Consider the following 22,312-nt stretch of genomic DNA (forward strand, 5'->3'; position numbering starts at 1 on the left):
CATTAATTTTAATGTTCGGATTCGTTCTAATTTTTTATAAATTATATATATATATATATATATATATATTATATACAAACTTTGATGTAATTTATTTGGAAAATTTTAATAAAATAACTAATATTTTTAATATCCATGCATAACAAAAGTTTCTTAGTAATAAGACAAACAAATGCCTTAAATCTTAATCAACCGAGACTAACGGGCCCAATATCACGTACGGCCCAAAACAACCCAACACACTGTTCGTTGAGTAACAACCTCCCCTTCTAACAACAACATCTTGTAACAAATAAATATTAACGTAAGAATTAATAGTAATAATAATAATAAAATATTATTTATTATAAAAGAAAGTAATTATTAAAAAGGTCATAATTAAATAATAAAATATAGGTGAGTGGATGAACGCAAGATCCGGAATTCATAAAACTGACAAACATTGGGCTTACCCAACAGAGACATCTTCCAGCTTCGGAGATATCCACTTTCCATCAACACGGGATGGAATGAGACACAATACAACTTACAAGGACTTCACCCTTATCCAAATTTCTTCCCAATTTCACAATCCATGCACTCACCTTAACTTTCATCTTCAAACCCTTTTTAATCATCATCATAATTCCTTTTATTTTATTCCTTACTATAATATATTCTCATTTTTAATAATGTTTATATTATAGGAATTCATGTACACACTTTTTCTTCTATTTTTAATCCATCCAACAAGCATCACCAATCTTCAATTTACTAATTTTATTTTGTATGACCTATTCTCTTTACTAGAAATGAGACTATTAGACGGAACCCTTATTTTCTTAAATCTAAAAAATATAATTTTAGTCTCAAATGTTATATTATACTTTAATAATATATGTATAGATTGTTAAAAATATGTTTTGGTAATGGCTAGAGAGAAGGATGGAATAGTGGAAGTTGCAGTTGGGGGAACAACAAATATCACATTCGGATAAAGCCGAATCTTACTCTCTCTGTCAAAAAAGATTATGATAATTTTGATTTAATGCGAATAATAAATAAAAAAGAAAATAGCACGTACTAATCTTATCCTACACATCTCAGAGCCTTGCTTATAAACCGTCCAAGTCTTCTCTTCACAAACACAAAAAGGTACTCGTGATTCTATTTAAAGCGAACCTTTAGAACAGAGAGAAAAGTGTGCCTATATGTTTTCACGCATTCAGTGCCAGCCACAGATACAAATCGTTGCGTGTGGTTTATTGTTGGGGGAGAAGAACAATAAAGTGGAGACATTAAAACCCTCAAAAGGGGTATTTCAGAAACAAGATTTGGTAGGAGATGGAACACCCAAACTATAAGGTTGTCGAAGCTGCTGATGATAACAAGGAACCACTTAATGACTGTGCCCTTGCTCGTTCCTTTTCTTTTTCTGAGTCTGAATCTGAGTCTGGAATTTCAAGTGCTTCGTGGTCGGATTCTGATTCGTTTGAAGAAGTTACATCCTCTGTTTCTTCTTCTTCTTCTTCGACGGATCAATTCGCAACAGAACCTTTGAATGATATGTCTTCTTTGATTCAACAACTCCCTGTCAAGTAAGCTTCTTTTTCCACCCCTTTTGTTCTCTCCATGAGATTTTGTTCCGAGTTTGTAAAAGTTTATTAAGTTGAAAAGGAGTTACTTTCTAGAATACAATAGATTACACCATGTGATCGTAAGAATCATTTATTGTTATGCATGTGATGAAAGTGTTTGATTTTGGTTGTAAAATTTTGTGAATGTGTAGGAGGGGGCTTTCAAAGTATTACCAGGGAAAGGCAGAGTCTTTCACTTCATTGGAAAAAGTGAGGAGCTTGGAGGATCTTGTGAAGCCAGAGAATCCATACAATAAGAAGTTCAAGTCTTGCAGAAGCAACAATGGAGGGGTAATGGGTGAGTCTGAGAAAGCAAAGTGCAGTACTTCTTCTTCTACCAATGGTGTTATCTCTAAGCAGAGTTCTAAAAGAGGAAGTGAGAAGTTAATGGTTAGAATACCTCCAATGGTACCTCGTAGATCTTCTACTGCCACCACCCTTCCTAATCAAACTGTTTTGTTTGTTTGAAAGGGGTGGAAGAAACAACTTGGGATCTAATGGTTTTTTAGTTCTTTTGGTAGATTAGTAAGTTCAGAGTTTTGGTTTTAGAAATTTTCAGTCATAATCTTTAAAAATGTAATAATTAGTGATATGTTGATTTAATTAGTTTTTTCGTTTTTTGTTCTCTCAAAGAAATCGGATAAGAAGCTTAAGTTAGAACATCCACTGTGAATAAAATGGTTATTATAAAAGAGATTAGTGATTTATAATTGGCTGATGATGCGAAAATTATTTAATCCGTTATTAGCAGCGCTTTCTAATTGAATCAATTGATATGTAATTATATGTATAGTTAATGTGAAATTTTAAACTAATTTTCTTCCATATATATATATATATCAATAAAAGTAACAAGTGAATCAATAGTTGAATAATAAATAAATTTAATAAACAACAAATTTTAAATAATATGGTATTTATTTCACCACTTTATTAATTATTGTTAATCATTTTATTTAAATGTTATTTAGAATCAAAAAAGTGAATTTATTTTATAAAGTCAATTCTATTTACCTTACTATTTATAATATAATTTTATTTTAAATATATTTTGCAATGATTTATTTTAAAAGTATATATTAAGAATTAAAGAAAATAAAAATACAAATATTTAAGATATTTTGTAGATATTTATGAATATAAAGTAATTCGTAAAACAGATAATTTAATATGAATCAGATAATTTAATATGAATGATAATATGATAATAGGTGATAAAAATATAATATTATTAAGTTGATAAAAATATAATATTATTAAGTTAATATATAAAAGAAATTTATATTTATTAAAAATAAAGTAAATTGAATAGAAAAATTAATTCTTGATGAATAAGAAAAAAGGAAAATGATTTTGTAAAAAATAAATAAAAATAATTATTAATTTTAGAAAAGTTAATAAAAAAGTTAATAAATAATTATATTATAAAGAATAAAATTTGAAAAAAAAAATTCTTTATACATAGTTATATATCGTTACAGATACGGATGACGGATTGTTTTTAAGGAGTTAAATAGCATATATTTATAATCCAGTGAACTCCATTTATCAACATAATATATTAAAATTTACATGTAGTTAAATAGTAAAATTGAAAAAATAATGTATTTACAAAATGTAAGTTAAAATATAAAAAGATAAATAATAAAATGTAATACCACGTTAGGACAATTATTACATATAAAAAAAAAGTATTATTCAAACACAATTATTAAAAAAAGTATGACATTAGATTAGATTGGGATAACTCAGAGTGTAATATAGTTCATTCTTAAAACATATTACAAGTATTTTTTTCTTATTAAATTTAAACCCATCAAAAAGTTTCTTTCTTTTAACTCAGACCCAGCTACAGTAAGAGAAATATAATCGAATCATAAAAAATAAAAACCCATAAAATACTCTAGTATAAAGTATTCATCACCAACTCTATTTTGTTCGGCTCGAATAGATTTTTTCTAACAACTAATACCTATAATTTCTACTAAAAAACTCTCCATTTTCAATATTTAAAGAATGTTTATAAAAAAACAATGCTTTTACGAAATCACATCTAAAATTTAGGTCAGATATCCGCTCTTAAATTACAATATATCAGGAAATTAATCCTTATTTCTTGGTTGAGGATAAAAAGATCATAAAAAGAAATATATACACGCATAGTTTGTAAAATAAAATAAAAAGTCAAATTCATAAAAGTATAGAATAAAAACTTACTAGTTTTGTGAGTGAAAAATAAGTAAACTTTTAATCTAATTGATTAAGATAATTATTCACTTTTAATATATATACTACTTGATGATCATGTTAATATTGATAACATCGAAATATTCTGAGATAAAATTAAATAATATATATATATATATATATTAAATTAGTATATATATTACTCAATTTTATTGATATTATTAATATTAATACGATCATTCATACTAATTATATATATATATATAATTAGTATATATATTATTTGGTGATTATGTTGAATTGATAATATCAATGGATATAATTGAAATTAATATTATGATGAAATTAAAATTAATACTATTTACTGCATAATAAAGAATTATTAAATGGTGTAAGTTACTTCATCTTACTTATTCATTATGTTTATTGAATAAAGATAATTGTTTTTTCTTTTCAATTTTCAATAGTTCAATGATAAATTCAAAAAGCAAAAAACAAAAAACAATTACAGTCCTTGCGAGAAAGAAGCCCAAATAGCCCATAAAGTCCAAATATGACCCAATTAATAGTGATGTGAGTTTTCCTCGCATAAACAAATACTTGTTTTTGCGCTTAACCTTCTCAGTTGCCGCGGAGGAGTACAGCGAACGCCAAAGGATGGCACCGAACAGTTTTTACTTCCTTTGAACCAACGGTTTGTTTTTCTTTTCTTCATTTTCTTTTCTGTTTGCCAATTTCTTTTTCTTTATATTTTCATTTCTTTCCCCTTTCATACACATAGATTGGGTCTTTCTTGTAGTATTGCCACATATTTTGAATACCATGATCTTCAAATTTCAAATTAATTTTGGATGTTACATTGTTGTCATATCCATCTCTTGCTAACTGGTATTTTCTTCTTACAGCGTGTCCTCGTGTTTTGTTGAACTCTGGTTTTGTTGGGTTAATTGTTATTTTTTTTTATTTTTTGGTTTATGAATGATGGCTGCTGAGTGATAAAAGGGTATGATGGGGCAGTGTGAAGGAGAACAGAAAAAAAATGTGTTTTTGGCGGGGTTGTCAGATAATGAACTAGAATGCCCTTTTTGTTAGCTTTTATTGACCTCGTTTATTTCATGTGTTGCTGTTTCATATTCCAAATTCTCAGAAAAAATTCTAGCTTTGCCTTCGTTGATCCCTTTGATCAATGTAGTTTCTATCAGTTCCCAGAACCATGGGGTTATTCCATGGCTGGTGAAGAACAATTGAAGTGCCTTTTTAGAATTTGTAGAATTAATCTTCGGGTTTCTGGATTAAGATATTGATCATACTGTGAATGTTTAGTTTTGCTTTCAAATTGAAGCTGCTTGTTAGAACCTCGTGAATCTCGATCATTTTTTGATTGAGCAAATTACTATTAACTACTAGCGCACATACATACCGTTGTGTGTTCAATTTTGTTTATTATATTTTTTTGTCTGCTGATTGCAGGAGAGGAGCTAGGGTGCTTGTCTTTGATATTAGGGACAAATTGTAACTTCAGTGTTCTTCAAAGGGTTCTGAGTTCTTCTATATACCTTCTTATAGTTCCTTTTCTAACTCCTTTTCCATGAACCCTATGCTAAAGGACAGCAACACGAAAGCCACATCAAAACTATCCCGAAGGGGAAAAAGAAAAAAGAAGGGTTTGGCACTAAAGGATCCTCCAGTAGCAGAAAACCCATCAGAATTCTCATTTGCTATAGCCAAAATTGCAGTTTCTCAAATCTGTCAATCAGCTGGATTCAAAAAGTCCGAAAATAATGCACTTGAAACCTTAACTGCTGTTTCCACAAGATATCTGGAAGCAATAGTGAGAGCAGCTGCCTCATTTGCTAATGCATCCAATCGTACTGACTCCAATCTCTTTGACCTTGTCAATGGCATTCATGATCTTTGTTCTGTTCAAGGATTTCCCGGTGGTTCAGCGTTGCACGAAGATGACCTGCTGAGGTCTTCAGCTCTAAGAGAGATTATGAATTTTGTCAATCTCTCTGATAAAGTTCCTTTTGCTAAATCAATTCAATGTAGAAATGTTTCTGATGTAACCATTGATTCTGGTACATTAATGTGTTCCTCTAACCAAACCAAAATTCACATACCAAGGTGGCTCCCACATTTTCCTGAGCAAAACTGTGATCAGGTTTTAGTTAAGGAGAGGAAATGTGGAGAGAAATATTGGGAGGATTCATTTGCTGTGGACGAAAACAGTGTCATATCACATAGCAATCATATGAATGGAAAAGAAGGAAAAGACACAAGGAGGGAATTGCCAGAGGGAAGAGAAAGAATGAAGTTTAAAATTAGAGGGGAGGAGGTGAAGCACGTTGGATTGGGTGTGAATATGATGGGTGGGGTTTGTAAAGGAAGGAAACGAGTGTCTTGGAATCATAACAAAATGAATGGTTGTATTATTGAGAACAACAGAAGACATGAGAAAAGATAGCATGACTTTTAAGGAAATGAAATGATCCTTGTAACTTTTGTGTACGCTCAGGGTATGAAAAAAAGAGTGATATGAAAACAAATGAAATTTTGGTGCAGCCAAGTTTTGTTAAGTTTCAAGTTTGTTAAGGCTTGCTTTTGAAACTTGTCTTTTAAAGAAAGTGTCTCTGTTCGGAAATTCTTTTTGAATATGGTAACTATGCCTGGTCAATTGCTGCATATTAGATTTGTTTTCAACCTTTTGGCCAACATATTTTGAAGGTATGAAATTATGATTTATTAGCTGTTAGAGTGTTTTTCTTTCTGACTTCTTATTTGTAGCAATTTGTTACTACTAAGTTTCAGGTGAGTGAGCATCATTGCAGTAGTTCTTAGATCTTCCTGAAATGTTGGCCACTCCTTTTGAGCTGGTAGTTTCTTCCTAAATCTCTATACATTTCAATATGCACCCCTCGTAAACTACAGGTTAAATTTGAAATTTACAAAGTGTACAGTATGCAGAGTGAGATTATGGAGGTGTAGGAAGAAACTGTCCTTAAGTTGTTGTATTTTGTTTTGGGCCTCTTCTGGCCCGTTGAATGTATGAATGAATCAAATAGGTAATTGGTAGATGAACTTTCCAGTTTTATAATATTCTTCTGTTTTCTATTGTTTTTTCCGACTTTTTCTAGGGGTATTAAAATTTAACACACCCTAAAAGTATTTTCTAGAATTTTATGATTAAGTGTTTAATATATACATAATAACTTCAACTACTAAATTTTAACTTAATTAATTAATTAATCAATAGATGAGATACGTTAACTTCTTGAAGATCTAATGTAATCCTCTTTATATTATTAACCCACTGGTCTATATCTATCTAAGGTTTTCTATTTCAACTTATAACATTCTTTTCTAGTCTACCAAATATAATCACACCACGAAAACAAACTACCAAATATAATCACTACAAGAAAAAAAGCAACAACCATATTAAAGTGAGATATTTAACATTAGAATCAATATCATTATATATAATTGTATTCATTACAAAATCAAAAAAACTTTATTTAAACTATTGTCATGCATTGTAGATCTATCTATTACAAAAACACAAAATAGAAATAACAAATAAACATTTTTCCAAAACATTCATATTAAACATGATGTCTTAAAAACTAATATTTGACTCATTTTAAGTATTTCAGGATTACAAACCTTTATAGATGATGAAGAATTCATTCCGCACCAATGTCTTGTTCTATTAATGTAACAAATTTTTTCAATTTCTCACTTCATGATATTTTAATTTATATGGTTTAGATTGTCACTAAATTAGATATATAACTTTCCAGTAATAACTTGTACATAAATTTTTTTTAAAATTATTTTTTAATCAGAAATTTTTAAGCGAAATTACATATAAACTTTGTATTAATTTCATTCATACACTTTATAAATGAATGCATGTAGTATTTGATGGCCGACGACATTAGACAACTTATCATAAAAATATCATGCATTCATTCATCATATAATTTCAAATATATAACCAATGGAATCATCATATTATACATCATTTTTGTAAATAATAATAATAATATTATTATTAAAATAAATACTCATGATTAGACACCAATTTCATGAATATTTATTTTAATAATTAGAAACCAATTTGAATTTTTTAGAAATTTATAAACTAAATTGAGTTTTTCTTTCTTCATGAACAAGTTTGAGAGCACCTCACACAAAGATCAAATCTAGTTATCTAAATAGTATGTTTTTAACCGATACTTCACCAGACACATAATATAGTTTTGTTGATTTTAAAGTTTAAAAGTTTCTTTTGTTCTTTGGCAGTAAAAAAACGGTTCGATACTTTTTCAACATATTCTTAAGTTCCAAAAGTGCTTCTCTTAAATATCGTACATCACCATTCTTAAACTCATGTTTGTTTGGTTACTGTCTTCGTCAAAGTTTGTCACTTGCTACACATATCATTGAGTTCCATGTCTCGTATTTGAAAAATACTTTTATGAATACAAAACTTACACGCAATTTCATAAATATTATTGAACAATTTTCAATCAGATTTAAATTTTCATCTAGTATATATTAATATTTAACAAATATTGTGTACTTAAAATTTTATATTTTATAGATAAAGTTTTAAATATAGTTAAAGAATTACATAAACAATAACTCTTATAGTTGTTTGTTGTGTTTATATCTACTTTTTTTTTATCCTTTTTATTTCCCTATATATAAACTAATTAACAAGGCTAAGTGAAAAGTAATGACGTAATTGAAAAATAATTAATATCATTTTAAACTTTGAAATGGTTGAGAAATAGAAAAGAAAATGTTCAAAGAAAATTCTATTTAAACAGAAACAGGGAGTGGTTAGGACATGGATGCAGGGATTAAATAAATATCTATGAATAAATGATAACACACACAAACACATGATAACAAATTGTCTTTGTTAGATTACATAATATTAATGTTATTATTAGTTTATTAGTTTATTACATTACACCAACAAAGTGCCGTTGGTAGTTGGATTTCTCTAGTTTTAGAGAGAGATTCAGAAGAAGAGGAAGCGTGTGGTGATCTGATTGTGGAAGAGAGGTTCATTGCCAATTGTCCCTTCATCGGTGAAACTCATGGCAAATCTGAGGTCATCTTCTGAAGAGATCGTTTCATTTTCATAAGAAATAAAATGAATGAACATTCAGCTCTAATATGAATAATTTTGATGAACTGTGTTTCTCTTCCAATCTATTTCCCCTTGATTGAAATCCTTTGATTCCATTGCTTCATCTCAACAACACACCCTTTTGATTGCCTACCCTTCTGTTGGAAGTCTTGTGATCTCTTTCCTTTTCCATGGATCCAAAAGAATTATGCTCCACAGATATGATTGATGGTGAGTGTTTTCTTTTTGTTGCTCTCATTCACATGCACATACAGTGTTTGTTTATGCATTGTTTTATATGCTTTTTTACATGGCTTGTTTTACTTTTGCTCTCATTTAATGTATTTTCGTTACAAATGAAAGGTTTAACTGTTTGGAGACTTTGTAGGAAGTTGGTTTCCCTTAGTTAACCAAGCCACTTTGATTATGGGGCTTGATTTAGGGATCAAACAATCGTAAGGGGTGACATTTGAGCTACGTCTCTTAACTGTTCGATTTAATGTTTAAAACATTTAGGTTTTACCTTTTTCTTGCTGAGGATCTTGTCATTAATATATCTCAATATAACAGTAATATTGTGCGTGGATGGTAACGTTTCTGAATGCTGAATTGTTCTGTCAGTGATTGCAAACCGGTGCATGGAATGTTTCTTGAATAATTAAGATCTTAATCATGCTGCATTGTAGATGCTTGCTACAAAAATAGTTTTTTGCTGTTATTATGTTCTTTTTTGGTCCACTGTTATGTTCAGGTGCTATTTCTTCTATCCTTCCTTCAATTTTAGGGAAAATACAAATAACATGACGGAGCACATACTAAGTTCATAAATAGGTTTCAGTTACGCTATGTCACATTCTGTTTCATATGATATGATTGCATTTGTTTCGGTTGGTCTATTTGTCAATTTCAAACTTCCATTTTGAAAGGAAAAGTGAGAAATAATTTAGTTGAAGAATTATTTCATTTCCAAGTGAAACTTTTTGTGCTAAAACATTGAGCTGGGAGGATCTAATTTTGATATTGATTTTTCAGTTTTCTTTTTCTTTTTAAAATTGTTTTAGGTTTAGCTTGAGTCAGAGCCTGGTAAAGTTGGACTGATTCCTGTTTGAGTCTTTAAATACCGAATGAACAATTTATCAGTTCAATATCCAATTTGTTGTTCTAATTTCGGACACCATAAAATAAATTGCTGAAAAAACAGAATATCGTGTAGTCCTATTTAAAATGAACAAAATTGGGTGCAATTTCCGGTGTTATTATTTCAATTTTCGTCAGAGGAATGAACATGAGCTTTAAACCTCACCAAGACACATAGTACTGTTTTTAAAGTTAGTAGTGTCAAGTAAATGAATACTCTCATAAAAATTTATTCTTGTAAAACAGAAAGTTAATTCTCTTGTCTATATTGTGTACATATCGTCTTCTGAAAGAAGTTTATGACTGCACATTATTTGAGTGAAATTCCCCTATTCATTTATTAATTGTTTGAAAATGATCACTCTTGCAACTTGCACTTAAAAATTAAGAAGAAAAAATAAAGAATAATAAAATCTTTCCTTTAACCAAAGTAACGTAATCGTTTTGATGAGGTAAAACTGAGGGAAATGTATGTTCTGTAGTGATCTGACCTTGTGTGAGAGCCTTTTAAAACAAGGATATAGATTCTTTAGTGGAATGCAAATGAAACTTTTTACATGGCTTGTCTAAGAAATTTTAGAGTGGTGTATTTATGTGAATCTCTTTCAAGTAGATAAATTATGATGCAAAATACTATTTTTGTATTGGTGGTTCAATATCTATGTTTTCTTACTTCTTGTTCTCTCATCTCTTTGACACGTAAGAGATATTTTGCACTGTGTGTTCATAGAGAATTTTTTCCCTTGTGATTTTGGTGTCCACCAGGTACTGTTGCTGCACACATCAAGAGGCCATGCAATTCTCTTCCAACAGTTATTGTCATTGGTGCTGGAATATCAGGAATTGCTGCTGCACGAAGTCTCTATGATGCATCTTTTAAGGTGTTATATCACTATTGTCAGATTCATCTTTATTTACTTCTTCTTTCTATTTCTCTAATTAGGTCAGGGAAAGATTTTTTATTGCTTTTTGCTTTGTCTCATTCTCATCATTTGGTTAGGTAATTGTTCTGGAGTCAAGGGATAGGGTAGGTGGCCGGATATATACTGATTACTCATTTGGCTGTCCTGTAGATATGGGAGCCTCATGGTAAGTTCTACTTGAACTAAATTTTCTTTTGTTGCTAATACACTGTTTTAGAAATGGAAGATGACCTGAAATTGTGAACCTTGTTCACCATCTTCTAACTACATTCATTAATTTGGTGTGTTCATTGTTCTTAGCCATACTGCACCAAAGTCCTAGATATGCTGAGATTGAAAAATATCCTCTCTTGCCTATTTTCAATGAAACAATGTGTGAAGTGTGCTAAAAGTGTGAACTGCATCTTAGCGGATTTTTTCCCAGTAACCATTACATTACATAAGAGATTTAAAGCTTGTAAACATCAATGTTGATCTAAAATTTCCAATATAGTAATAAAGCTATGCCAGTGTATTTGTTGTGACCCCAGTAGCAGTTGTACCAAAAATGAAAAGTCCCCTGTACTCTCCTTCCAGCAGTATACCAGCAAATGGGGACCTTATTTATTATTATTTTAGTTTATATGATCTTTCTTTGCACTCTTCAGATCACCACACTGTATTTTTTAAGTGTAAAGCAACGAAATGAGTTAGAAGAAGTCAATAACTTTGTTTCTATTTTATTGATTATTTCTTGATTATGTTCCAGGCTACATGGTGTTTGCAATGAGAATCCCTTGGCACCATTGATACGTGGTTTAGGGCTCACATTATATCGTACCAGTAGTGATAACTCTGTCTTATATGATCATGACTTGGAAAGGTAATAATTTAGATTTCTTCTCCATGTTTCTGCAAGATGATGTATTGCATGAACCTTAACCTTTTATTATGCCTAGACAGTTCTACAATCTGTTTCTCGTTGAACTGAAGAATTCACATATGATTTTCTAACGAGTGTAGAACGTCTGAAACTTTTGCAATTGTACTACTTTGCTATTTAATCTTTATAGCTGTATGCTATTTGACATGGATGGTCATCAAGTCCCTCAACAAATGGTAATGGAAGTTGGAGACACTTTCAAAAGAATTCTAGCGGAGGTGAGATCTTTGTTGAATATGGCGTGTGTTTCTCCTTGATCATGAAGGAAATTGTGATTATCTTAAACTTTAATCTATTGGCTTTCGTGTCATATTTTTAGACAGTGAAAGTGAGGGAAGAGCATCCTGATGACATGTCTATTCTCCAAGCAATTTCAGTTGTGTTAAATAGACATCCAGAACTGAAGTAAGGGATTGATAAGAGCATATATTGTATATAAGCGCTAAGACCTGAATTTCAATGTATCCGTGTAACATGACAGTTTTCTGCAGGCAACAAGGACTGGCTCATGAAGTGCTGCAGTGGTACATATGCCGAATGGAAGCTTGGTTTGCTACTGATGCAGATATGATATCACTGAAAACCTGGGATCAGGCAAGTGCCATTATATTAGTTGAAGAATACAACAAGATTCTCTTTGCCTTGAACTTCTACGTTTGTCGTTTTCTGTTCTTTCATACTTTAGTATGATTTCATTATGAAATCTCGTTTAGCCACTAGGTCCCGGGCTAAATAGTTGTTGATATAACTGATGAATTCTGCTTTGTTGGAACTTTTATAATAAGCAGAAAGCTTTAAGTTACCAACTTTTATAAAGCATACACAATATTCTTTTCTACTAAAGATTATATTTCTAAACTTCATTAAAATTTTAGAAGAGTTAAATTGACTGATATTGGGTGAGTGGGACTGGGTCAAGATTATGATTGTTCGAACAAGCTTTGTGAATTTCACAATACTGATAAGTTATATGGATTTTCATTATAATATTAAGGGTTAAATATGTTTTTGGTCCCTCAACTTTGAGTGTATTTTAGAATTAGTCCATTTTGAAACTTTGGACCAATTTAGTCCTTCATTTTTTAAAATACGTGGATTTAGTCCTTTTAATCAAATCTTGTTAAATTTATTTGACATTTCAAACGTGTTTCATAATAGTATTTGACTTGACATTAAAGCAAAAATGTGTCAAACAGTATAAACAACTCAAATATGATCCTGAAATGCGTACCAAACATCAAATAAACCTAACAAAATTTGATTAAAAAGACTAAATCCATATATTTCGAAAGATGAAGGATTAAATTGGTGCAAAATTTCAAATTAGACTAATTCCAAAATTCACTGAAAGTTAAGGGACAAAAAACATATTTAACCCTAATATTAAGTATTACCTCTATTGGTAACTTTGTACTCATTTGGGGTACTAATATGAAAAATATCTATCTGTTTTTGTATTTTCTTCTATAGAAGTCTTTGCTGAACAAGCTATATTTCCGCATGACACTTACGTGTTACCCTGTTAGGCCCTTGATTCATCGAGTTATTCCGATGGTTGAAGTGATAAAATTTAAACAAGGTTCCGTCTGTATGTACAAGATGAACTTGGCATTGTTTAGTATTCAAGTGAATGCTAGTATTGCTCTTGTTCTTGGTTTTCGTACAGGAGCATGTCCTCACTGGTGGCCATGGACTCGTGGTGCAAGGATATGATCCTGTTGTAAAAGCTCTTGCAACTGATCTCGACATACGCTTAAACCACAGGTTTTCTGTATAATTTATTGCACGACCTAGCTATGTGATTTGATACATAATCGTATTCATGATTTGTGTCACAACATGCAAAAAAGAAAAGAGAAAACTAAAATTTATGTGGAATTACTTATTATAACTTTTGGTGACTTCTATCAATAAGACCAATTTTTTCTGCCCCTCTCATGGGGTGATTAGGGGTGAAGATTTGACCCTTCTTGTGAAACCTCATATGTAGGGTGACCAAAATATCCAATGGTTACAACATGGTAATGGTCACAGTTGAGGGTGGCAGGAACTTTGTTGCTGATGCTGTTATTCTAACTGTTCCTATTGGAATCCTTAAGGCCAATTCAATTGAATTTACACCAAAATGGCCTGAATGGAAGACTACAGCAATTAAAGATATTGGTGTGGGAAATGAGAACAAAGTTGCCCTAAGATTTGATAGAGTATTTTGGCCTAATGTAGAAGTTCTGGGCATGGTGGCACCCACCTCTTATGCCTGTGGTTATTTTCTCAATCTCCACAAAGCAACAGGTCATCCAATTCTTGTGTATATGGCTGCTGGAAGGTTTGCTTATGATCTTGAAAAGCTATCTGATGAATCAGCTGCAAATTTTGTAATGCAAAAGCTCAAGAACATGTTTCCTCATGCTTCTAGGCCTGTAAGTTCACCTCTCATGCCATGTGTTTCTCTATATCCACTTTCATGATCATGGATTTTGAGTTTTGATGACTATTGCAGGTTCAATATCTTGTGTCACATTGGGGAACAGATCCAAACTCTCTTGGCTGTTATGCATGTGATTTAGTTGGGAAACCAGATGATGTGTATGAGAGGCTTCGTGCACCATTGGGAAATGTATTCTTTGGTGGAGAAGCTGTGAGCATGGATGATCACCAGGGATCTGTGCATGGAGCTTACTCTGCTGGGGTCATGGCTGCTGAAAATTGTCAGAGACATCTTCTGCAGAAACATGGCCACAGAGAAAATCTCCCTCTGGTTCCTGCTGTTAGGCATGAAATGTTTGAAACTACTATACCTCTTCAAATCTCTAGAATGTGATTTGTGTACCTTCCTGTTCTTGAAAATGAGAACAATGCTCAGCAGAATGAGTTGCTGTTGTTTAGAGTAATTGCACATTGTAGTTCAACTTAAACCATGGTAAAATATCACCAAAGCTAACTTTTATTCATAGAGAAATTCATCGTTTTTTTTTTCTCTCTCTTAAGAGTAATTATAAAGAAATTATCCAAACCTGATAATGTTTAGCTCTCAAAACTACAAATTCTCTCTAGGTTCGATTTACCTTTGTTACATGCAATATTGACCACAACAATTACGATCTATAAAATTTTTTATCAGTCTCCTTTTGTTACATTCCAAAGTGAAAGGGAGTGCAACAAGTTTTTTATAAGATGCAAGAAAAATTAACCAAAACTAAATATTCTCTAACCATTAAACTTAAGGATTATAAAGTAAAACTAATTATCTCTATAAATTAATATCCTATAGTATACGAAAAGCAAGAGTGTTATCCATGAATGCAACAGAACAACCACTCTGTAAGCAGTTCCTGAAACTGGCAAAGGGATCATGCACATTGACTTTAGGCAGAAAATCACAAGAGATCTCGAGAGGGAGGGTGTGCCGCTATTAAAGGAGAAGAAAAAATATGTTTTTATTTATTTTTACATTAAGGGTACAATGAACATTTCATCGCCCCTTTTAGGGTGCAGGTGGAAAAAATGGGGTGCAGTAAGAAACTTCCCCTTACCCTTGACCCAAGCCAAAAAGTTTAATAAACACAAACAAAAAGTAATAATAAATAATCAGTTGCACGCATTCTTTGCGTTTGGTTGGAGACAAAGGAGCAAGAAGCGCGTCGAACAGCGACCCAGACAATAAACAGTACGATGAGGATCTTCGGCAAACACGTTTTCCCGAGCCAGATTATACTTTTTGCTTCTGGGTATGTATGCATACGTTCTAATTCAATTCAATTTTCTAGTGAATTTCAGTTCTAATAGATCCTACTAATTCCGTTAAATTGTTCGTTATAAACGGGCTTAAACGTGCAAACCTAAACATTACAGGCTTCTGTTCTTTGCATCGACAACCTATGATGTCCATAGATCCATCAAGAACAACCAAACACCCCCTTCCGAAGAGCAAGTCAAAGCCCTTCAAGACTACATCGAATCTGCGCGTCGCTCCCGTTGAATCAACGGTCTGTATTCTGCCACGTCATCTTATCAAGACACTGTAAATAAAAACTGAATTATGGCCCATGCAGGTCTCGAACCTGCGACCTTCGCGTTATTAGCACGACGCTCTAACCAGCTGAGCTAATAGGCCTGTTTGATATGTTATTCTGTGTAATAATTTTGACGAATTAAAACATTCTCCAAATTTCATGCAACTTCTCAAGAGTGTATCTTTTAAAACAATTTATCAATTTAATAACTTTCAGCATAACTTGATTGTGACTTTATAAGATTATTTAAGTGAAATAATTTTTGTAATTATTTTTGTGTATGCATTTTCTTATCTCACTTATCCTTTGTTTTATTATGTTGGTTAATCAATTTTTTAGTTTCCTGGTCTACAATAAACGTAAACCATACATGATGTAAAATTGGAAGTGTTCTTATTATAAAAATTAATATAATTACTGAAAATTAAAATATTTTTATAACTTATGTTTATACATAAAATCGAAAGTGTTCACATTCTACTTTTTTATGTTTCTGCAAACCTTTTATTGTATCCATAGTTATATAAAAAAATTAGTTATAGTCACTATTTTGATTACCATAAAGAGGAAGTTCACATTTTATGTTTCTGGTATTTATAATTGTAGTTTCTTTCTGCTATTGACTCGGTTGCCTAAGAAAATATTTTAAAACCTCTCATTTTTTCATACATCTCATTATGCTGGGGTGTTATAATCAAATAATATTCATTAGAAATATTCAAATATTCCAACTAAATAATTTTTAATCTAAAATATAAGTTGCTTTTTCATGAAGTTATTATTTAATTGAAACACTACAAAGTAATGGTTGTCAATTTGGAAAGACCTTTCAGTAAAGTTTAGCCAATTTCCAATTATAATAGTAACAATAAAGAACTAAAACGTGGGTCGGTTCACATAATTCATAACTAGCATCAAAGTGAACTATACCAAAAAATAAATAAAAAGATAAAGACAACATATTAATCCAAACTTCTTTTTCATAAAAAGGGGAACATCAATATCAAAATCCAATATTAACTAAAATTATGCCTTATTTGACTATATACAAATTGTGCTTTTGCATTTTCTGTGGCTCTCCTAAATCCATTCTTCCACATAACACTATATGGCATTGGATTTAGGTTTTCATTACAGGAGATAGTACTTTTGATGGAGGAACCATAGATCTAGCAAAAGCCACTGGCAAGGAAAGAAACTTCTTGGTTTTGCCCACATAAGCCCTTCTGGTGAAATTGTTGTAATCATTAGCTTCAATCTCGTCCAAAATCTGGCGATACAACAGCAAGGACGCCCAAACCTACAAATCCCACACAACCCTTTTGAGTTCACACGTCAAAGTACTTAAATAATGCATGAAAGGCTTCACCTTTTTCCATTTTGGTTCTAGAATTGCCATAATCTTTCTAGGAGTGTGTGTATTCTCACTTGGGTAGCCCTAGAAAATTTATTAGTCCACATTCAACTTTACACTGTTATTATATTGGCAAAATGTGGTTACAATGACGTCACTCCATTAGAACATGCTACAGACTCGTATACAGATACCTAACAGCATAACCAATTATAAATATATTTCTTTGTTGACACTGACTGCAAAGCTTTATCTCTTGGATTAAAGTTCAGATTTTTATATTTGTGTGTGACTATCATTGTTAAACAAATATTTTGACCAAGAACATGTTTCGTCAAGCTTCCACAGGCCCACCCCCATTGATTCTGAAAAGGTTTTGCATGTGTGTCCCCTTTAAAATTTGAATAAACCAACAATTTGATCTTTCAAGGATTACTAAGTAGTCCCTAAACAATTAAAGTACTGAAATGATTCCCTGAGTATGGAATATCCATCACTTTGATTCCTCCTGTGTTAACATATTTTACTATATCCTCCGAGGACCATTTTGAAGGGATTTTCAAATTTTGCAGACTATGAATCTTGATTTCTAATACTTAAATTACTTTAGGGACCATTTAGGAGAGAGGAAAATACTTCAAGGATGAATTGATGATTATTCTTAAAATCTCAAGCACAGAAAAGGTTTTATAAAATTATATATGTTGGAATCTCATACCGGCCATCTGCTAGCTTCATTGAGCTCCGTCACTCCCTTTTCTGCCTCATCAAAAAACATTCTAGCTCTTTTTATTTGGCTCTTCATGAAGTTCCTCCACTTGTCTGTCACCTTACCAGCAAATATGTCTTCATCTGAGAGCCCTGCTTGAGCCAACTCATCTTGAGGTAGATACACTCTTCCTCTGCTGGCACTGTTGAAAATGAAAAGGGTATAACCAAATTATGATGCAGATTCATTCTTGAAATCAGCATCAGAATAAACTAACAAGGTATCCTTGAAGCATATTTTGGTATTAGTTCCACTATAATTTTTCATTTTTCAGCCACCTATTTTTCTTTTCTCTACCTAATCATGTTAGACACCACAGAGTAGTAAATTCTAACAAATCACATAGAAGCATATTCAAGTTTTATGGACCGGAGAAAGAATAAAAACATCCTGAAACCCAAACCAGACATAGCATGAAAGGCTTACTGGTGTGTTAACAATAAAAATAACTCCTACATAAGTTTTTACAAGTCCAGAAAAGGACTAACAGAAAGACTTGCTGATGTTGAACATTAATACTAAATACAGCATCTAGTATACATCTCAAGCTTTTATTTATTTATGTTTTTTTTTTTGGAGACAATAGAGTCCAGCTATCCTGTGTCTCAATAAGGGGATATGCATCTCATAATCATCAAAAAATCAAGTTAGACATTGACATATAATGGTATAATGGACAATACCACAGTGAGACAAGTAAACTTCACAATCTTGATTCTACGAGTATTTTCTTCCAAATTTTTCTAAAGACTTGAATAAAACATGAGTATTTACGGACTTACTCCTCTCCAACATCTCTGAGGATGTTTGTTAACTGATTTGCAATTCCCAGGGCCAAGGCAGCATTGTAAACACTCTCAGTTGTGGCTTGTGAATATGGAGAAATGCCCATGATTGGAACACTCATTATACCGACTGTCCCAGCAACATAGTAACAGTAAAGATATAGTTCATCAAAGTTTTTGTATCTCGACTTCTTAAGATCCATTCTCATTCCTTCTATCATATCTTTAAATGGCTGCATGGACATGAATAAAAGAGTTGAAAAATATGTTCTCTAAAAATGAAGATGAACTATTAAACTCAAGTTTATTATATGTAATAAAACATGATTAATGGATTTGAGGGGCACCTGAAATACCTTGGCGGTTTACAGGATTTTATAGCAAAGACAAGCAGTGATATTCTCAGAAAAATTTAAACAGAATTTCAAAACGTGCAACCGCTATATAAGTTTTTTCTCCAAGGACTCAAGATTGAAATGTAGTACAGAATTGAAATTAAGAAACAAACAGATTAGTATCATGAGCAGTTAAGAACTCTGATTCGGACATAACATATGTCTGTGCATAGATTGAAATGTTTTAAAACACACACAATTCATATTACATGACATATGTCTGTGCAAAGATTAGCGATGAATTTCCGGAAAATATCTTAAATGATTAAGGAAATGGATCCGTACCTGGATATCAACAGGAAATCTGGCAACTGTATCAGATAAAGCAGCATCAAGCATATCAAATGGACGACCCTGAAAAAGTTCTTCCAGTCTTGATTCCCACCTATCCAAAGCACCTGGTGTAATTTGAGAAGCATTAGGGCCATCAACAAGTTCATCTGTTCTCCTGCACCACACTGAAAAACAGGGATCAATACAAGGCAATTGTTCTTACAGTCTTGCACGATCATCTTACAGTCTTGCACGATCATCTGACAAAAGATAGGCAATACATTACAAGATAAAGCACAAGCAGATTTTATTCACCAAGGAATCCATAACACAGTTTACCCATATCCTTCCAATTTTGGTTATCTAACAATTTAAGCATTGGTCAGAGATTAAAGTAAGACAATTGTGCTTTTGCAATTTTATCATCTGAAGGAGAAAGCTTCATTATTGATTCACCTTAAAGGTTTGTCAATTTATAGTGTACATAGGAGGATTAAGTTCTCATTTACATATTTGGTCAGATACATTTTCATGCAATGATTTAGTTTCACCAAGGAATGGACATTGCCACGGATTCCTTTGAAGTTTCGAAGGAACATACACAGATTTTTTCAATTTTTGAGGACTCATTCAAACATTCAAACAACCAGATTTTCAAGCCTGAAGACCTAGAGCGAAACAAGTCTGCTAGTTCTTGTTTCAAACATAAACTAGCCTGAAAGTTCAAAAAAGATTTGATCAAGTATGTATAATTAGTCAACATGCTTTCTGATGACCAAAACTTTTCTCTTGCCCTTTTAACTTCTAAGTCAGATACTGCAATCAGATATGGAGTTTGGACCGAAACTGAGTAAAAAAACCCATCTTAGGGTATTCTAAAACCAAAAAATTTTGTTGTTACAATATGTCTCAATTCAATAACAGTTTGTGAAAAGTCTTCCTAAAAAGTGCCTGCTTGAGGTGATTCCAACTATACTGTAAGAGAAAGCAATCCTAACCAAATAAGCATGATCACTCACCATATATTGCCCAAATAGCTCTTTGTCTTTCGGGAGTCATTAGGAGAGTTCCTGCAAAGACAAAAACCCATGTAAATTGGACTCAAACCATGCCACAAACCCAAATGAAATCTGAGGTTGACATCCTCACATGAAGGAAGGATAAGAGAAAGCTAACCCAGGTAAAATGTTTTAGCATATTCTGCACAAACTTCTCCACAACGATCATATGCTTCACTCAACAAACTCAAATTCCCAGGCAGAGCAATATCTGGTCTTGCATCAATTTCACCCATAGAGCCAAACTTCCTCTTAACCAAAGATGCCTGCTTCAACACCACATCATAGACCTTCTGCTCTGATGAAACAGCCACTTCTCCAGCTGCTGGGTTTGCTAGCACATTCGCTACCATAGGGAAGTTGCTAGCACGTTCTAAGCCAGACCGTCCAACACATGCATACTTCATGTCTGTACTCAAAGAGTAAAATCTCCATCTCCTCTCCCTATCCTTCGCTCTAATCGACCCATAATCTTGAGACATAACCTTCGAAGAATCCAAGAACTTCGCATGTTGGATAGAATCAAATAACCCGGGGGAACGCGAAACCTCCAAACCAGGGAAGGAAGCAACCCATAGTAATGTCACAGACATGACTATACAATTGTGTTCTTGAAACTTGCTCGTGGAGCTTCTTTCCTCCTTCACTTCCTTTTCTCAAATAGTTATCCTTCAGAGAACCACTAAATTGAAGACACCGGCAAATCACGCAAAAACAATTGCCTCTATTTCCATGCAAGTCTCAGACAGCAGCCGCAAAACTTGGTCTACCAAAGATATCTGTGACTGGACAAAAAACAAACATCTTATTCAGTATCACAGTGACATCAACCTAAAACAAGACAAAAACATAAAACAACACAAAACAGGAAAAACCCTTTTGATCAGATACAACAAGATTACAAAAACACACCTAATGAAGATCCAAATCCAAACAACACCCCCTCCCCCCGGTAGAAAACAAATGAGTTACAACTGTCACCAGAGAAAACACCAGCCAACAAACAGTGTTTGCTACGACTTTTCATCCATTCATTCATTCCAACACCAAAACAGCACTAAATTATGAAGTTGGTCAAACATATTATGTATCTACGTACTATATTTCCTAACCTACACGAAAATCCAACCTCTTAGAGAAAGAGCATGAATGAAAAGATATAAACAAAATGCAGGCACACACAAACACCTGTGTTGGGTGGTGCTGCTGTGACCCACTCAGGAGAGGTTCCCATTAATTGAAAAAATGGTTGGACGCATCAACATCATGGAAGAAGCAAAAACTAACAACGGCCACTAAAGAGCAATTTCTTACACTCACCATATGATATGACCCACCAAATTCTCTCCACTCTTCCAGAGTCTTAATACTATTTTTTTGCTCGTCTTTTTGTTTCTTCCTTTTTTAAAAAGAAAAAGGAAAAAAAGTGTGCCCCTTTTGTTAAAGGGTAATTCTCTCTTTGCTGTGCTAATCTCTCTTACGGCATTTGAGACCACACTCTTGTGTGACACGACAGAACTGTCTGGTTCTGAGTCTCACACGCCTCTTGTTACAATAGTTTGTTCTTTGGAGCCTTCTGTGTATCAATTCAACGTAAGCTACTCACATTTATAGTGGGTCGGGTTCCCAGCTCCATACCCGCATTTTGCTTTTGCAGTGAGCTTTTATTTTTCTTGGTAAAAATAAAAATTTCATAAAGAAATGCCAGGAAAAATATTGAATACGAAATTAAATCAC

At 32.4% G+C, this 22,312-nt stretch overlaps 4 protein-coding genes, 1 long non-coding RNA gene and 1 other non-coding gene across 13 annotated transcripts; 4 read left to right on the plus strand and 2 right to left on the minus strand.

Annotated features, from left to right (window-relative positions):
• The first annotated feature begins 1,117 nt into the window (after positions 1–1,117).
• On the plus strand, positions 1,118–2,310 carry LOC114193786. Its single transcript, XM_028083720.1, has 2 exons — positions 1,118–1,577; positions 1,769–2,310. The coding sequence occupies exons 1-2, from the start codon at positions 1,324–1,326 to the stop codon at positions 2,082–2,084; spliced, it is 570 nt and encodes a 189-aa protein (XP_027939521.1). The 5' UTR covers positions 1,118–1,323; the 3' UTR covers positions 2,085–2,310.
• A 2,076-nt stretch (positions 2,311–4,386) lies between these two features.
• On the plus strand, positions 4,387–6,423 carry LOC114193842. Its single transcript, XM_028083789.1, has 2 exons — positions 4,387–4,497; positions 5,274–6,423. The coding sequence occupies exon 2, from the start codon at positions 5,392–5,394 to the stop codon at positions 6,265–6,267; it is 876 nt and encodes a 291-aa protein (XP_027939590.1). The 5' UTR covers positions 4,387–4,497; positions 5,274–5,391; the 3' UTR covers positions 6,268–6,423.
• Positions 6,424–8,760: 2,337 nt separating this feature from the next.
• LOC114193147 (probable polyamine oxidase 4) lies at positions 8,761–14,944 on the plus strand. 2 transcript variants are annotated; one of them, XM_028082853.1, is made up of 10 exons: positions 8,761–9,177; positions 10,849–10,964; positions 11,084–11,172; positions 11,755–11,868; positions 12,091–12,146; positions 12,252–12,333; positions 12,420–12,522; positions 13,595–13,692; positions 13,919–14,348; positions 14,429–14,944. In XM_028082853.1, the coding sequence occupies exons 1-10, from the start codon at positions 9,138–9,140 to the stop codon at positions 14,747–14,749; spliced, it is 1,449 nt and encodes a 482-aa protein (XP_027938654.1). In that variant the 5' UTR covers positions 8,761–9,137; the 3' UTR covers positions 14,750–14,944. The 2 variants fall into 2 exon arrangements, with proteins under 2 accessions (XP_027938654.1, XP_027938653.1); XM_028082852.1 differs by having other exon boundaries at positions 8,762–9,177; positions 12,059–12,146; positions 12,248–12,333.
• A 551-nt stretch (positions 14,945–15,495) lies between these two features.
• On the plus strand, positions 15,496–16,162 carry LOC114195376. The gene is made up of 2 exons (XR_003606476.1): positions 15,496–15,656; positions 15,781–16,162. It is a non-coding gene; the product is annotated as an uncharacterized LOC114195376 (long non-coding RNA).
• TRNAI-AAU lies at positions 15,969–16,042 on the minus strand. The gene has a single exon. It is a non-coding gene; the product is annotated as a tRNA-Ile (tRNA).
• A 741-nt stretch (positions 16,163–16,903) lies between the features above and the next one.
• On the minus strand, positions 16,904–22,093 carry LOC114194468 (phytoene synthase 2, chloroplastic). 7 transcript variants are annotated; one of them, XM_028084715.1, is made up of 7 exons: positions 21,896–22,093; positions 20,694–21,360; positions 20,537–20,587; positions 19,530–19,702; positions 18,847–19,082; positions 18,014–18,206; positions 17,062–17,241 (listed from the first exon to the last, which is right to left on the minus strand). In XM_028084715.1, the coding sequence occupies exons 2-7, from the start codon at positions 21,166–21,168 to the stop codon at positions 17,062–17,064; spliced, it is 1,308 nt and encodes a 435-aa protein (XP_027940516.1). In that variant the 5' UTR covers positions 21,169–21,360; positions 21,896–22,093. The 7 variants fall into 7 exon arrangements, with proteins under 7 accessions (XP_027940513.1, XP_027940516.1, XP_027940515.1 ...); XM_028084714.1 differs by having other exon boundaries at positions 21,764–22,077; XM_028084718.1 differs by lacking the exon at positions 21,896–22,093 and adding an exon at positions 21,764–21,889 and having other exon boundaries at positions 20,694–21,354.
• Between the last annotated feature and the right edge of the window lie 219 nt (positions 22,094–22,312).

This window comes from Vigna unguiculata, chromosome 8 (assembly GCF_004118075.2).
Source record: "Vigna unguiculata cultivar IT97K-499-35 chromosome 8, ASM411807v1, whole genome shotgun sequence".
NCBI lineage: Eukaryota > Viridiplantae > Streptophyta > Magnoliopsida > Fabales > Fabaceae > Vigna > Vigna unguiculata.